Below are 17794 nucleotides of genomic sequence, written 5' to 3'. Positions count from 1 at the left end.
CTAGGATCTGGAACCAACTTCCTAGGGAAGTGGTCCTCACTCCTACCTTGGGTAAATTCAAAAAGAGGTTGGACGAACACTTGTCTGGGGTCGTGTGATCCCAGCGTGTGCTCCTACCAGTTGCGGGGGGGTCAGACTAGATGATCTGTTCAGGTCCCTTCTGACCCCAAACTACTATGAAACTATGTAGTCTTTCATTGAAGATGGGGGAGGCAGGCAAGTGGACTGGAGCGCCCCATCTCTCATCCTGCAGACAGCACTGGAGCTGGGGGAGGGGAGCCTCTCTCTGCCCTAGATCGGCTCCGAAGTGGAGCTTGATTCCCCCCTCCCACCCAAACAGCTAATGCCTGTTGGGTCAGGTGTGGGGGAGGGGGTCACTATAACTCATAGAACTTTCTGTGAAGTGCCATAAGTTACAGCAGGGAGCTGCCCATCTGTCAGCACCCAGTATCAACACAAACACGGCAGATTTCAAGTGAAAATGCCAAAGACATTACACTACATTATTTACCTTGTATTCGTATAGAACCAGCATTATGGAAACACTCATCTTTGATCTCATTTACAACCACCTGTACTGTTGAGACCACATCTGGCCAGACGTCATCAGTAACTTTCACTCTTACATTGTATGTTCCTGCTGGGATACCTTCTTCAATACTCAGCAACCCTGAGTTATTATCAAGGATAAAGTACCTGCAGTAGAAGTTATGAGATGGGGAAAAGGTAAACAGAAAGATAATGTCCTATAGGCTTGCTCTGAACAAAGGTTATGACTTCCAAAACCTGTCTACATTAGCCTGACCACCGTGAGCAACAGGGCTATACAAATGCAAAAATTATACAAATATTAAATAAAAAAATCTAGAGCAGGATTATTTGGTCCACTTTGTTCTGGAGTGAATTCCCATACCAAAGCTACTGCACTAACAGATCCACCCACTCACTCCTGGTACAGAAGGGGAGTGACGAGTCAGAATGGAATAGAACTCCAATACATTTATCCATCATTGCTTTAAGGTTGTAAAAGACTCATTAGAGGCATGAGATGAAGCAGACCCTCTGCTTTTTGCCGGGTGGCACACAATTAGATAGTTACAACCACCTCCTTGCAAATCAGTGCAAATCCTTATACTAAGGTCCATTTTACCTCCATCCAAACAGTTAAACAGCACTGGTCCAAGTCACCTATACACTTGTATGTTTGTACAAACCCCTTAAGCCTAGTACAAAACCTCCCAGTGAAGAAAAAGCTTCACAAAACAAGCAGTGGCACTGAAACATTATTTCTTCAGTTAAGAAGAGATGAGAAAGCCATTTGTGAATTATTTCTCTTCTGTGGTCTACTGATATTAGCACTGGATAGGACTTTAATCAGGGATTTAGCATTCTGGCTTGTTAATCAGGTACATACATAAGCTCAAGGCCCTAGTCTTAAACCTGTATGATCTGCTGTCAACAGCTGCCAATCAAAATCCTGATCTCTGTTTTCAGCAACCTGCTCCCTAAGCCACAGAGGTATTTTGGGTAGTATTCAAGTTACTCCTCCCAGCCACAGTTTGACATTGCAGCCACTATCCTTCTAGAAAAGATGAAAGATCTTCCACTTCTCTGAATACATCAACATGTAGCACAACTTCTGTTTGTTGAAACTATGAAAAGTGCTCTTCTCTTCAAGGGAAGAACATTTCATCTCTGCAAATGCTGGACCAGGAAGCAACAGAAAAGACTGAACTGGAACACACAGTGTGAGAAGGCATTTGGAGAACTGCATATAAGCATTATACATACACTGAATGGAAAGCAATAATATACTGTGACACTTTCGCTCTTTAAAAAACAACAGAAGTTTAGTACCTTACATTTTAAAAAACATTTTAAAACTCATTTCATCAAGTTTATATGCCTTTTTAAATACCTTGATGTTTTTTCTTCAAAGTGATACGTCCTGTGATCCCAGTCATCTTCATCTGGTGCACTGATCTGGCCCAGCACTATTGTGGGTAGGTTACCTGAAATAATTAAATAATTTCTGAATATCCTATGTTGATGTGGCTGTTTGCTATATGATACTTTTGATTATCATCTCAACAGGAGGTTGTCTCAGAAAACAAGCAGTAATATTATATGATAAGTCTCCTCAAGCAAATACTTTAAAAAAAATCGTTAGAGGACAATGTCAGAACAATTAGTGTTGATTATTTAGCCTTAGTTTCCAGCCAACCTAAAAAAAACTGGTTTCAGAAAGACAGGAAAAGGTCTGTTAATCAGAATAATGATTGAACTCTGAAGTAAAAGTAAGCCTTTTTCAAAAGAGTGTTTTTTTGGAAAACCAGACCAAGGCAGAAAACCCCTGTGGGGACACAGAGATATTGAAAGAAGTTAGGCTTACATATGTTACCTTCAAGAGATGATAAGAATTTATAAAGATACAAAAAAATATAGATAGCATTACTTTAAAATTCTCTCTAAGAGCTCCACTCCTACTAGAGGGTACATTTGTTTTAATAAGAATGTTTTGGTCTCTATGCAGTGCTGGTCACAAAATCCTATAATTAAGTTGCACGTATTCAAACTCAGTTGGACCTGTAGGTAAGAATGGTGGATACACAGGTTCCACCAATTCTTTCTGAGAGATCCTTTGAGTGGGGTGCACTCTGAGACTCAAGAGGGGCCATATACAGTGCCTGCCTGACCACCTGCCTAGCACACCATGATGTTCTGCCTCCTTGCCAGACTGCATCCTGCACCCCTGCCTGCCTGCAGCAGTGCTGCTGACTTGTGGGAGGGGCACCAAAATACATGATCGCAGAGGATGCCATTTTCCCTAAGGCTGGCTCTGGGTGACAGTAGTTGACAAATATGTTTTGCGTATAAGACAGTATGCAATTACTGCAAAATCCAAATAAGACAGACAACACGAAGGGAAAAAAAACTGTCCTTACTCTGCTGCACATCATGGATCTTTTTTTTTTAAATAGGTGTAAGACAAAATTTCAGAGCTGACAAAACAGAACAGTTTTGTTTCTGAAAAGGTTTCCAAATTAATTGAAACTAATATTTCAATATTCTACTTTTCCAGAGCAGGAACAAAGTTTCTTGGTGATTGCTAAAGACAACAGAGGCATTATGGGCAAACAGCAGCCACCGATATTACATCAAATCAACCCAAACTGTAAGGCCCCATTAAAAAACAAAAAACAACCCCCCCATAGTTATCTAATACAGGGCATTATCTATTTATGAACACTTTATAAATCTGCCCTGATCAAATACACTAGTTATTTGGGATACTATGGAACCATCAGGTGCAAGGTAGGAAGGATCTGAGGACATCTGCATCTCACACCAGTTTCTCTTGATCTGAACGAAACACTGTGAAACAAGCTTCAAAATTGAATACCGTTGTAGCTGTAAATGAGGAATTCCACATGGCCAGCAGAATGAGGATGATCATTTTGGTCTCCAATATTAATTGCTAGTGTGTTGGTTGAGCTCATAGGTGGGGTCCCACTGTCTGTGATCAGGATTGGAAGGTAAAACACTTTCTGTTCTTCCCTGTCAAAGGTACGCAATGCAGTAAGCAAAGCACTTCCATTGTGGAAATCGTGCAAGTTAAAGAGATCTATGTTGCCTAAATCATTGAGTAGGTGAAAGGAGAAAGGTGGTCCATTAGTTGCAGTGTCTCTGTCTTTAGCATATAACAAGGTGGAAGTTTCATTCATTTGGACAATTTGTGGAGGAGCGGTGTTTTCCCAAATCACTGGGTTGTATTGGGCCTCAAACTCCGGCCCATTGTCATTTACATCCTGCAGAGCCACGAAGACAGTGGCACTGCCAGTCAGTGCAGGCTGTCCCATATCAGTGGCAGTGACTACAAGGTGGTACTGTGGCATGGCCTCACGATCCAGCAACCCTTCAACCACAACCCAACCATCATAATTCATGGAGAATTGGCCACTTGGGTCAGAACTGTTTAACAACTGATAAGAGAACCTTCCATTGAGTCCAGAATCTAAATCAACAGCAGAAACTTGGACAACTCTGGTACCAAGAGCTACATTCTCAACCAGAGCAGCCACTTCATAGAACTGGGGATAAAAGGCAGGTGCATGGTCATTGGAATCCTCCACGTACACCACACAGTAAGCAGTGCTGAAGAAGTTCACGTCTTCAACTTTCAGAGTCAAATTGAACACCTTCTCATAAGGCTTCTCAAAGTCTATTTGTTTCCTCAATCGAATAGTCCCACGCCTGTTGATTTTATCAGTCTCTATGGAAAATTTATTATCATCATCTCCATCAAGAATACTGAAATTCACCACAGCATTTTCTCCCTCATCTCTGTCCATAGCAGATACCACTGTGATCTTTGTGTTGACACTTGTATTCTCAGAGACGAAAGCCACGTACAACCTTTGTGTAAAGACTGGAGCATGGTCATTGATATCAGATACCAAAATGGTGGCGGTGCCTGTCCCAGTGAGTCCACCACCGTCTTTTGCTTCAACTACCACAAGGTATTTGTCTTCCTTCTCCCGGTCTAGAGATCCAAGCACAGTGTAGATTGTGCCAGTATCTGGGTTGACTGAAAACAAGTTGAGGTTTATTTCATTTTGGACATTTTGAGTAATTCTGTAAGTTAGCACTGCATTCAACCCCATTTTAGGGTCATCCAGGTCTATAGCAGTCATGTCCATTACAGCAGTGTCTGCTGGGGAGCCTTCAGGAACATGACCCACAAAACAGCCATCTGACATGCAAAGGAAAAGAGGTGAGTTGTCATTCACATCACTCACTTCTATGAAAACATCTGTAAAGCCAGTCAGACCCTCCCCATTTTCATCTGTAGCAAGAACAAGAAAGTGCCATATGGATTGCTTCTCACGGTCTAGCTTCTTATTGGCATGGATCTCTCCTGTGTACTCATTAATACTGAACTCGCTGTTGGCCCCCTGTCCATGCAGAGTGTAGCAGAGGGCACTCTGGCCAGCTTCTTGATCAGGGTCCGTTGCCAAAACCTAAAACAAACCACAGCATGCATGGCAAGTATGTGAGAGGGAAAGAATAGAAACTTACTGCATCTTCAGTGAGGGCAGCTGGTACTACGCAGGCCTAATAAAGAACATGAATGTGCAATTTAACTGTTAAAGCAAACATCTATTGGTTTGAGTCATTGTGATCAGGGATCCTTTCCACGAAAATTATGGGTGGATTATAGAAGTAAACTGATAGTGCACATTTTCTACAGATTAGTGCACTGGGGAAGGAGGACAAAAATCTACAAGAAAAGTTAGGTAGCAGTAGTAGTAGTAGAACAATGGAGCAAGTGTATGTAATAAACCAGTACCAGATGGGATACACGAGGAGACAGGAGAAAGTTAGCAAGTGCCTAGATCCTTTTCTCCCAGGCCTGAGACTACTACATACATATTTTTGGCACTTCCAGTCTCCCCCAGCACTCTAGGATAGAAAAGAACTTCACACTTACTAAGGAATTAAACCTCAACACCTGTGAAGTAGGTGTGCTTTTTCATTTTACAGAGGGAGAAGTCAAAGCACATAGCAAGTGAAAGTGATTTGGCCCAGGGTCACGAAAGGAATTCTGTCATAGCTGGGAAGAGAAATGAGAAGATATTGACCTGTACAGTAACTGGAGTTCTTTGAGATGGCTCCATGTGTATTCTTTTCTTGGTGCACAGAACTCATGTCCCAAAGACATTTTATCCTATAGTATCTATGTGGTGCACAACCCTCTTAAGAGTTAGTGCGTCTCAGACTGATGACAGAATGTACTAACAATGTCTTGGTCTTCCGAAACACAGAAGTCCAAGTGGACAGGATACGGAGGCAGAGGGGACAGAGGAGCAGGTTGCAAAACATGTATTGTTCATATGCACCTTTAAGAATCTCAGCTCCCATACAAGTAAGAAACTTCTCATCCTCCAGGCAATTGATTTAGCTGGTCTCTCATCTTGCAAGAGTGGAAGCTGTATAAAGACAGATGCAGGATCTCAGAATTTGGAGTACAATACCTGCAGCCCCACCTTGCTGACTGCAGCATCTGACCAGTAGGTCAGGGGTTGTATACTGTCTTTTGAACAGGCACAAATATTTCAGGTAGTGAGTTAAATTAGCCATGTTAGTCTGAAGTCAGGGCAAGTTGACACCTGAGGACTAGGTGGTTCAGGGAGGCATGAGCCTTTGTAAGTGAATGAAACATAGCATCTAACCAATTAAGCTGTCACCTATGAAACCTCATGCCTCCTGAACCAGTTAGTTTCTAAGGTGCCACTTCAGAGTTGACTGAGATGAATGCATTTCTAAAGAAAGCAGCTGATGTTGTTTGAGCTCTGGCTGTAGGTAGTTCTAGCTTGGCTGACTTCAGGAGGTGGAAAAAGGATTTTCTACATGCAAACTGATTTACCTTGAGGACCATTACCGGCAGATCTGAAAGTTCCTCCTTGACACTGCCATGGTACTCATTCTGTCTGAAGACTGGAGCTTCATCATTATTATTGATTACATTGATGACAATGAGTGTGTGGTTCTCCCACTTGCCATCTGAAGCCACAAGCCGGAGCTCATAGCGTTGCTCCTGCTCATAGTCAAGATGCTCAGCAATGAATATTGTTCCCACTTCAGGTTCTACATCAAAAGCTCCTTTTGTGTTCCCTGATGTAATCTGGTATCTTATTTTGGCATTTGCCCCTAGACAAAATAGCAAATATGTAATTACTACTACATACAATTCCATAGTGTATGCTACCTCTTAGAGCATAGTTAATGTGAGTAATTTTCAAGCATGTTAAAATCAACAAAATGAAACAAAGAAATTGCTTAATCATAGACCAAATAGTCTGTTCATTCGCTGCGGAAAAATGTAAAGTGTTATTAAATGCTAGAAGCCATTTTGTTTACTATATTTTCTACACTGAACTCAAACGTCTGTTGTGACTGTTCTTTCATTTATTTTTGCCGCTAGGTAGTGCTCAAATATCAAAACCCCCCAGTAAGGTTTAAAGGAAAATATTTTTAAAAAAAAGGATTCTTTTTTACAATCCTATATTTGCTTTTGATGGTTGCAAAATGCTTGGAAAAGATACAAATTTTAGGTGCTTCACAAGATAAGCTACTTTTCACTTGAAACAAGACAAACCATCGCCATCCTACATCCTGCCCCCCCCACACCCGAAGATGTACTAAAATTCATTTCACTTCCATTTGAGGCAGGGTAAAAAAAATTCACACAGCATGTTTTAATATGGATATAATTTTTATTTGTATGTGTGTTGCACATGTACATACACATACTCATGCTACCAGTAGGAGGAAAAAATTTTTTTCAATGTTTTAAGTTTACCTCTTTTTATCCACATTACTGAAATGACAGGACCAGCTATTGACAGACTCTGAGAAAAAGAAAGGACTATATTCCAAATACCAGATTTACTTGCAGTCACCAAGATGAGACTGCAGGTATTTCAAATACCATATTTACTTTCAGTCAGCAAGATGAGATTGCAGGCATTTCAAATACTGTACCATATTTAGTCACATACCACATGTGCCTTTTTCCTACAAAAATAAAAAACAATCAGCATGAAAAATATGTGATGTTTAAGCTATGAATCTGATTTCCTTCACCAGCACTTCACTGCATGGAGGTGCAGAAGCCTGAAAGACACTGTACTATGAGGTGGCTGACAGCTTCTCTCCATCTGCCAGGAAGCAGGGCAGGGTAGGGACACTGTCCAGTGTTAACTTTTTCATAACTGCTCTCAAACTGGCACCAGTTTTGGGCAAGTTTTATCCCATAACAAGGATATGGGTGATATGTACTATACTACTGTGGGTGTACAACTAACTGGGGCATATGGCACATGGTCATAGGTATTAACAGAAGTGTGATGAATTTATTTTGTTCTAAAATAAAAGGATTTATAGCACATGGGTGGCCTAGGTAGTGGATACTTGAGTAGATTATTAAGAGTTCTTGATATATTTGAAAAAAATAGAGCTCTTCTCCTCTCCCAACTGTTGGCAGCCCCTTGGAAGCTTCTGAATTACTTCATTAAAACAAAAAATTATGAATTCACAAAAGAATCCTGTATTAAGGTCTTATACAATGCATAACTACATAATTAATACAGTATTATTATAAGCACTGAAAAGATGAGTTTACTACACCTTCATCTGCATCACTTGCTGTTGCTGTCACAACAGCATATCCAACATCCTTGTCTTCATCTATACTGATTTCATGTACTGAATAAGGGAAAGCTGGAGCATTGTCATTTATATCACTGACAAAAATCCTTACATATGTAGTATCTGCAAAAGAAACATAAACGGGGATGACAGACTAGATATACAGAGTTAGATGTGAGATATGTTAATCTATCACAAACATCTAATTATAGCAAAATTAGAGTAACTTGTTTTTCCTACCTCTTACCTGGTACATAAACCATGATTTTTACCTGTGTTAGGCTGGCTGTGAATACCAGGTCTTGCAGACTCTGAAGAATCCTGAGACTGTACTTCAATGAAGTAAGATCCTCTCTTCTCTCTGTCAAAAGTTGCTTGGGTGGAAATAACTCCCGTCTCAGAATCAATAGTGAAGAACTGGTCATCTTCACTAGTATCTTTCGATATTAAATAATGAACCTGAAACTCAGAAATATTTAAGTGAGGTTACATTTTCCATGCATCAAGTACATGAGAGCTAGGTCCCCCTCTCCCCAATTTGGTTTTTCCAAGTACTTGCAGAAGTGTGTCATTATAAGAATAGGAGATTCATATTCAAAAAAGCAAAAAAAATAACTAGGTTCATGCCTGGTCACATATGTCTATGATCTGATGAAACAAATTGTATCAATTAATAGATTTTCAACAACAATGGCAAACACAAAGCCACTGTGCCTAAAAGTCTTAGTATGTTGACAAAAAGTTGAATTTTTCTGCAGAAAGAGCGATTTTCCCATTAGTTCAGCACAGAAGTCACTGAAGACATGTGTGGGTAAGAGCCATTTAAATCATGCAAATAATACTAGCCATTTGCTGAATCCAGTTGATTTCTACATTGAAGGCACTACTTAAATTGGTTTAAGAATCCTTGATAACTCATGCTGGTGCAGCATTGCTCTGCTGTTCACATCTCATTAAGGCTTATGCTTTTTTATTCTGAACACCAGTAGGTATAATTGAACAATCAAGCCACTCAGCCCCTTGCCTGTGCTACACTGAGAATCTGTGTAACAGCTGTAGCAGTAAATAAGGCTGGAAAAAACTAAAAACATGTGGTCTCAGGCCCTTCAGGATTAAGCGACCACTGTGCAATTCCAGCCAGTCTCCTGACCACCAAAGGAGCCTGCTATCACAGCTCAGACTGTACTGCTATATTTCACAGTGACCACTTCAACAGATTTATAAAGTTACAAAGGTGGTAGCAGGTTACAAATCAATGCTTTGTCTCCCAAGAGCTAGCATAAGGATTTTTGTGGAAGGCACAAGGAAATAGGCAGCACAAGAGGAACAACTCAGTGCTGTTTGTTGATATGTGACAGGGCTGGCCAAACAAATTATTCAAGTCTGCCCCATGCTTTAACTGGAACACTCTAGAATTGCCACAGCATCATGTGTATAAGCCCCTGCAGGTTTAAAAATGGCCACTGTGGCACTTTAACTAAAGCTTATTGAATTAGCTTTAGTTAAAGCATCCGGTGGCCATTTTTAAATGTGTGGGGGCTTGATACACATGATGCTGTGGTGTTTTAATTACAAAGTGCCTCTCTGGGACCTGCTCTAATGAAAACATCCCCGTCCTCCTCACCCCCAAGCACATGTATAGGCACCCCAAGAGAATAAAAGTGTGTCCCAGTTATTCTTGCTATTAAAATGGTGGGGGCTGGCTGAAGAGCACAAAAGGCAGCTTCATCATGTCACTGGATGAAGACTGATTGCTTGGTTCAGGAACTAAAGCATCAGGCAGGCTGCATCTTTTCTCTGAACTAGGGAAGCAGTATGCATCCTCTTTTATACAAATCAGATGAAGCCTCTGATAAGGTAAAAACTGGAAGTGAGGTTATACCTGCGGTTCATTACTGCCTTATCTGCTACTCATGCTCTATGATCAGTATAACAGGAAAACCTTTCTGTAATATCAGAACAAAAAAGTACAAAGTCAAACCTGTCCATGCAGCCCAGAATCCAAGTCAGTAGCTAAAACCTGTGCAACTGATGTGCCAATATTTGCTCCTTCAGGTACAAACACCTCATAGGTAGAAGATGTGAAGAATGGAACATTATCATTAACATCTGCAGAGAAAGATTCTCTCATTATGGTCTGAACAGTATTACCATACATTCAAAATAATATAAAAATTTTAAGTTTGTTTAAAAAAAATTTTTTTTCACTTGATCGGGGGAAAAAATATCATGTAGCTTCTGCTATGATGCAATCCTGATCTCAGCCTTCCCATTCTCAAAGCAGATAATAAAAGCATTTGGTGATTGTGAGGTTTCTGGAAGTCTTAATGATGCAATTTCAGATATGATACCAGAGTATTTAAGCTAATAAGCAATTAACCCACTGATACCAGCAGAGATGTGCGAAGCTTTGGTAGCCGATTCGATTTGGAGAACATTTGTCCCAATTCGGCAGCCAAATCTCAGAATTGGAATCAAATTGGGAGACCAATTAAAAAGTCTGAATTGAATCAGAAGCCTCTGAATCAATTCAGAAAAGATTCGGCTGGATTCAGGGATTTGCTCATAGTCTAAACAGGCAGCGGTCCTCAAGGATGCTGGACACAGTACCTCTAGCTGTTGTCTGTTGTGGTGCACAGAGGGGAGAGGAAAGGGGCATGGTGGGGCAGATCAACTCCCCCACAGTGAGGGAGGGATTGGGGCTGGGACAAGCTGCCCAGCTGAAGCCGGCGGGGTGGGGGGAGTGGGACTTGGGCTCGGCAGCACTGAGAGTGGGGGCTATGCCCTGCTGCTGCTTGCCCCCTTCTGCCCGGAGTTAGCTGCGCCTGCATCGTGCACCCTGCACCCCCAATCTGGGCAAGCAGCAGCAGGGCATAGCCCCTGCTCCCAACACTGCCATGCCCACATCCTATAACCCCCACCTCCCCGAGTCCTGCACCTCCCCAGCCCTGGTTGGGCAGCTTGTCCCAGCCCCAGCCCCAGCCCCTCCCCCACTGTGGGGGCATTGACCCGCACCCCCCACATCCCTTCCCTTCCCCCTCCCCCCACCAAAACAGATTTACCAGGTGGCAGCAGCTGTGTCCAGCATGGTAAGGACTGTTGCCTGTTTAGCCTATGGCCAAATCTCTGAAGCGGCACTGAATCTTCAGATCCAATTCAGCTGAATCAAATCGGGTCAGTGATTCGAATCTCTGAATCAAATGACTGTCCCTCCGAATCATCCAAATCTGAAGCAAATACTTGTCGCTTCACACAGGACTAGATACCAAGTGGTGGCAGTCTCTCAGTCCCGGTCCTACAAAGATTTATATACTTCTTGATTATTATCTACTGAAGTCCATAAGACTATTCATGGTACTAGGGGTAAACATACAAGTAAGGGCTAACCTATACACAGCCTTCCTCCAAAAGTAATTGTTTTTTAATTGATGCTGTGTTTTCATGGATGTGAGCATATAGGCCAGTCCTAATCTTACAGGATCAGTGTCTCAGCATGCCTGCCAATGTAGGTGTAACTGGAGAGACTCGCAGTATTTTAGGACCTAAAATAGATGATGTTCTTAGGTTAACAGGACAATGTCAACCTGAAATACAATCTTTTTCAAAATACAAGTTACAAATAGTTTCAGGTGCTCCACTTTTCTCCTGAACTCCCTGCCAATTCAGTTTTACAACCATATTTTTTCAATTAAAATGTTTTCCCAGTTCCCCCATAAGATGTCAGAGAAGCTTACTGAAACATATTGTGAAGTTCAATGACAACAGATCAAATAGAAAATATAAACTATTTACACATAGGAGAAAACTTTATTAAAGTAATCTTTGGAATTATATGCAACAAGAGCAAGTAAAATAATAAGAAACTTTATTTGTAGTCTCTTTCTATGATTGAAGAGGACAAATATTGTAGTATCTAACCCCGCAAACACTTAAAACACATTTAACTTTACTATTAAAATTGATATTTGGTTTCAACACATTCATGTTTGCATGATCAGGACCTGTTTCCAGTTGTGTGTGTTGATGCTGCAAGCTTCCAAAACGTAATGTATTCATAATTTTCTGTAAAGCTTTCCATAATGGCAGATGATTTCCTAGGTGTTAACTCAAAGTGAGTTTTCTTCTACAGTTTTAGCCAAAGCACCAGTCATTTGCTGTGTGAGAGTGGTGCATAAAAGTACACCTGCCCTAAAGATTTTTTTTGTATATGGATAAATAAATGGCTGTAATTTCACAAGGAGTGCTCAGGTAGTTATATCTCACCTGCATTTACACCATCCAAAGTGTATCTTACATGGATGATAAAGTATTGAAATATGAGTTTGCTTCTGGGCAAAATTCACTAATCTTTATTACAATACTATTAATATGACTATGTAATAATGTTATTCATTAATATAAGTTTTGGTAGTTAGACCATAATCTTCGGGGACAGAAAACATTTCTTCATTATGTACAATGAGGCCTACCTTGATTTTAGAAGCTACCACTATATAAATAAGTAGGTGTCTGTTGTGGCATATTATAGAAAAGTTTCAGAGCTAAAAATGCTCTTCCACTATGCAATTAGGAAATAGCAAAATTGGTTAAGAAATAAGATGTGAATATGCAGAAATTAAAACAGAGACACAATGTACAGAAACTCACATTATGGTTACTATTGCATGACCATCCCTCAACACTCAGGAAATGCAGAAATAAAAGGTTTTCACAGGATACCCAGTTCACTCACATTTTGATCATAAGTCAGTTCAAATCAGAAATAATTGCTTATGCCACAAAGAAGGTCAGAATCAGGACTTAGACTGTTACTGAATTCTACTTATGCCATTAGTTTCTCAGTACGGTAATATATGTAGTGGCATCAATTTCAAGAAAATGCCACAGTCACCCGGCTTCACTCATAGTGAAGTTGGTGGAAGCCTCACCACCGACATCACTGAGAGAAAAGTGAGTTTACAATGCAGCATATTTTAAACCAGGGGAGCTTAAACTCCATCCTATGGGGCTCCCCATGTGGTGAGAAATTTGGAGGCAGGAGAGCAGTGGCCATTAATACAGTCACCCTCTACCCCAGCTGAACTGCCAAACCCCAAGCCCTGCCAAGCCAGTGGCAGCTGGGCCACACGCCTTCCCCTCTCCCACATCTGGATTGGGGCCATACCCCTTCCCCCCTCCCCCCTAGGCCAGTTTGGAGGCAAGTCATGCCCGCTCCCATGCAGGGCCAAGTCACACCCCACTTCACTGGGGAGCTCAGCCATGCTTTTCACAGGGCTGGAACTAGGTCATGTCCCCTTCTCTCCCCACGGGCCCAGCTTGGGGGCAGGCTATGTCCCCTTCCACACCGCCCCTCACCATGGAGCTGGGCCATGCTCCCTTCCCCCAACAGGGCTGGATTGGGGCCAGGCCTCGCCCTCCCCTTCCCCTCACCCCTTGCTCCTACCCCAGGCAGGGATAAGCTATGCCCCCTTTCCCCTGCAGGGCCAGGTTGCAGTTGGGCTGCCTCTCGCCCCCCCTGTGTGTGGCCCAATGGTGCCTTCTACACTGGCCCCTGTGCCACATCAGGACCTCCAGCACAAACCAGCCCGTGGACAGACAGGGCATTGCTCATCCTGGCCGCTGAGGAAAAAGGTTGAGCACAACTGTTTTAAACCACCACCAACTACATACAATTTCTGCAAATCAATGTCTCACTGAGGAGTTCTGTTTTTACATTTTCTGTTTCTCTACTATTATGACCAAAATATTAAATAAAAAACCTTGTGTGTTTATTTGCATTAAAGCACAAATTCATATTAAAAATAAAACACTATACTTTTGAGATTTCAAGGAAAGGAATTTTTAAGTCATGTTTTTTAAATGTACAGCTAACATTTACTAGGAATGTACTTCGGCATCCTAATCCCAAAGTCAGAATCCTGCCAGTCATTCCCATCTCTCTAAAATATAAAATATTACCAAGAATGCACTCAACTGTCATGGAAACAGGGGTACAACTAGGCTCCTTCTAGCATTAGAAAGAATCCTTAGTAAATTATATATACACAGAATTGTAGTGCTTCTTAGAGTAGATTGTAGAGTCTATTATTGTAGAGGTAAACACACTAAAAAGCATTACGAGTTTTGCACCAGCATACTTCTCATTTTATGGTTATATTTTGGAATTTCTTGAAATGGAAAGGCTATTTCTCAACTGCACACAACCCACTTTTTATAGTATAAAAATCTTAAAGCAATTTTTAGGTCCATGCTTTTTTCCATAATTCCTGGTGTTATGTTAAAACTACGCAGATGTCATTCTGAAGCACCTATTCCAGTTACAATATGTTGGTGACACCTACCTGTGATGTTAACACAGACAGTGGTGAAGGAGGCTAAAGGAATCATTGCTATATTTTGAGCCCTGACTCTCAGGGTGAAAAATGTAGTTGTCTCAAAGTCCAGGGGCTCAGAGACTAGGAGAGAAGCAGTTCCATTTCCTTGGTCTGGTTTCAGGTAGAAACGAATGGGCATGTTAGTCTCTGGAACCTGACCATCCTCCAGATTATAAGTAACCCTTGGATCACCAAAAGGGGATGTGGCTTTGATGGTCTGAAGGAAAAAAGAGGCACAGTGTTTGTTTATGAAATGCATGATTCTGAGTTTTAAGACGCCAGTTTAGGGAGGGGGCTGTACATGCATGTTCAGAGGCACAGACCAGGGAAAGAATTTGTTTTTGTTATGGAGAGTTCAGCAAAATTTTGCAGTGTCTTTTTGGGGCAGTGTTATAATTTCAAGTTGTAATCTACATTAAGTTTTTCTGCTCTGTAAATACTCCAACAAATACCATCACCTTCTGTTAAAGGAGTTCCCTCAGAAAACTGAAAGGAAGGCTATTACAGATTCTCCAGAGGAACCAGCTATGCTTGTGGCCTATCTGGATAAAACAAGCTGCTCCCAAATTCTTGGCTATCATGCATAAAAAATGGAGAGGAACGAGATTAATAAATGACCAATTTACAGAAAAGACTGTTTAGCCAAAAGCAAACACTGTGCGTGCATCAAAAAAGAAACTTGTTTGCTAAAGAGGTGATGCATATACGTTATATAGTGCCTTTCCTTTCAAAAGGTCACACACCTAAAAATAAAATGATTCATCCAATGCTGAAGTGTAGCAAAGATACTACTACAGGAGTTAAAGACAAGATTTAAAACAACAGTTGGAAATTTTGAAGTAGATAGAATGGATGCACTCAAGATGAAATTTGCTCAAGACAGAGTTAAGATGTTAACTCTTAGTGAAAATGTTCTAAGGTTTTTAATGCAGTCCATGCCTTGATTTCACATCTTACTCAATGCATGCTTCCCCCAAGAACAATCTAGATGGTGGGGTACTGATTTAAAGAGAGAGAAGAATAAACGAGCAATTTGTTCTACAATTTCTTCAGTTTTCTTGGGAGATTTCTCCATCCAGAAAAAAACAAGTGAACAGCTTGTGAGTTCTAACAGAACCACAGACTTGAGATAAGACTAAAGTATGAGGGTCTTGTTGCAAAATACGCTTTGAACTGCTCAACTGCTGACTGGTGCTAGTGCCAGCTTGAGTTTGGGGCAGTCGCACCTTATGGCTAAAAACCTTCTCGGACTGTCTCTCACCTGCACAGCTGTGACTTGCCAGTACAGGGCTGGCAAGCAGGGGCCTGCCTGACTACAAGCTACAGCTCCAAGTTGCCACTACAGCACCGGTGAGCCAAGACAGGCTTCTATCCCCACTCTAGAAGGGGGTGTGAAAGAGATGGGCTGGGGGAGGGGGTGGGAACATGAAGCTGGGAGGTAGCAGATGGTTAATGAGGTGGGGGTGGGTAATGAAATGGGAGATGGAAAGGAAATGGGGGTGGGGGAAGGGTGATGAACTGAAGGAAGTTAGCCACTGAAGGATAAAATAAAAGGTTAAAAAAAAAGAATGTAAAAAGAAACAGAGGAAGTAAACTAAAGGTCTTGTGTTTTAATGAAATGGAGTTTGGGATTCGGGTGTAGGGGGTGCTGGTCATGTTTCCCGGAGTGGCTGGGAGGTGGGAATGGGAGCTACTGCCCCTGCTCTGGGAAGGAAGCCCCAGCTCATGGGGACCCAATCCAGCTCCCTACCTTGTTCTCTCCCCACCCTCCTTAGACCCCACTGCTGGACTTGTCTGTACCCCGTGGCCTGGCTAGAGGCATGTTGTGTGCAGGCTGTTTGCATAGGGTTGTACCCCTGGGGATGGGAAGAGGAGTTGGCTTCATGCTAGAACTGCCCCCCAGGCACTAGAGTTCAGGGGATGGAAAATTTTTCCAGACAGAACAGGAGGATGGGGGAGGGGGTGCTGCATCTTGGCATGCTGGAGGACTACATCCCTGCAGACTGGTCACACGTTAATGGGACACAAACTGGGTAACATGGATCAGAGACAAAGTTACACCACACCAAGATTTAAGTTTCCTAAAGTTTGCTTAAAATAGTTTCAGGTGTTAATGTATGGAAAATTCAGGGGTTAAGAGCTCTAGAAGCCACCTGAAATTCATGTGTAACAAGGCTGTGAGTGTGTATCTCTCTTTTGTAGAGAGAGGGAGAGAAGAGGTAGTCATGAGAGGTTGTTTCATAGCATACCACTATCTTGGTGTCCCGAGTGGTGCTCTCTGGGATTGTTACCCAGTATCTGCTTTGCTCCCAATGGGGTGGCTGGCTGAGTAAATCCATGATAGTTACAGTCAGCTCCACTGTGCTGCTTCTGTTGCCTCCATCTGTTGCTACAATGTACCGGATGATTTGAGAGGTCTACAATAAAAATCTGTAATTAGAGTGTAAGGAAATCTAAACACTGATTTGCATAAATCAACAGGCTCCCTGTGACTTCATCCAGATGTAAAATGTCACTCTGGGTTCCAGATGAAGACATAAACATTACCTGGGAGATTAAATGGTTCACATATACCCAGCCTGTGCTGGGGTTAATCTGGAAGTATTCAGGCTGTTGGTGTAACACTGAGTATGTGATAGCAGCGTTCACACCTTGATCATTATCATGAGCTGCAGCACGCAAGAAACTTGTACCCACTGGTGTGTCCACCCAGAGGAAATCTATGAAGGAATGAGAAATAAATATTTTGAGCAGGACTTGTGCTAATTTACTATGTTGTGGGTTACGAAAACATCTGCAACAAAGCAATTCTACAAGTGAAGGAGCACATTCAAAATGACCATTTTTATAAACAGACAATTTTTTCCTTAACTGACTTGGCTATCTTTTTGGCTTAAGCACTGCAGAGAGAGATTATTTTCTATACAATTGTTCCTCTAGTTGCTACAATCAAAGAATTTTGGGAAGAGAAGCAACAGGCAATTTTCACAAGATTTGGGACCAGAATCTTGTGTAGAGGGAGGTAAAACTACAATTTGACAATTACAATTTCTTAAATGCTTGAATTTCTCCCTCACAAGCCTTTCAACTTTGAAGTTAAAGCTATAATAAGTTAGAGCAACAGCCCTATTCTTATTTAAACAATTAAAAGATGTTGGGAGAGGTAACAGCTCAATGGATTCCTAATGATGATTTTTTCCATTTTTGAA

The 17794-nt window shown here is 41.6% G+C and overlaps 1 protein-coding gene across 1 annotated transcript in view; it reads right to left on the bottom strand.

The window, feature by feature from the left end:
• LOC109320516 (neural-cadherin-like) overlaps positions 1–17794 on the bottom strand; it is a 65904-nt gene that overhangs the window by 29154 nt on the left and 18956 nt on the right. The window contains exons 10-19 of the mRNA XM_019550661.1: positions 17133–17305; positions 16835–17002; positions 14553–14802; positions 10193–10320; positions 8484–8670; positions 8191–8334; positions 6428–6711; positions 3404–5021; positions 1919–2012; positions 512–696 (exon numbers count right to left, since the gene is read on the bottom strand). Of these exons, the coding sequence (XP_019406206.1) occupies positions 512–696; positions 1919–2012; positions 3404–5021; positions 6428–6711; positions 8191–8334; positions 8484–8670; positions 10193–10320; positions 14553–14802; positions 16835–17002; positions 17133–17305 (3231 nt within the window). The remainder of the gene's footprint in view (positions 1–511; positions 697–1918; positions 2013–3403; positions 5022–6427; positions 6712–8190; positions 8335–8483; positions 8671–10192; positions 10321–14552; positions 14803–16834; positions 17003–17132; positions 17306–17794) is intronic.

This window comes from Crocodylus porosus, unplaced genomic scaffold, assembly GCF_001723895.1.
Source record: "Crocodylus porosus isolate Cpor-Errol unplaced genomic scaffold, CroPor_comp1, whole genome shotgun sequence".
In the NCBI taxonomy this organism is placed as follows: domain Eukaryota; kingdom Metazoa; phylum Chordata; order Crocodylia; family Crocodylidae; genus Crocodylus; species Crocodylus porosus.
The sequence above is the reverse complement of the archived record's forward strand: the minus strand, read 5'-3'. Positions and strand labels throughout refer to the sequence as shown.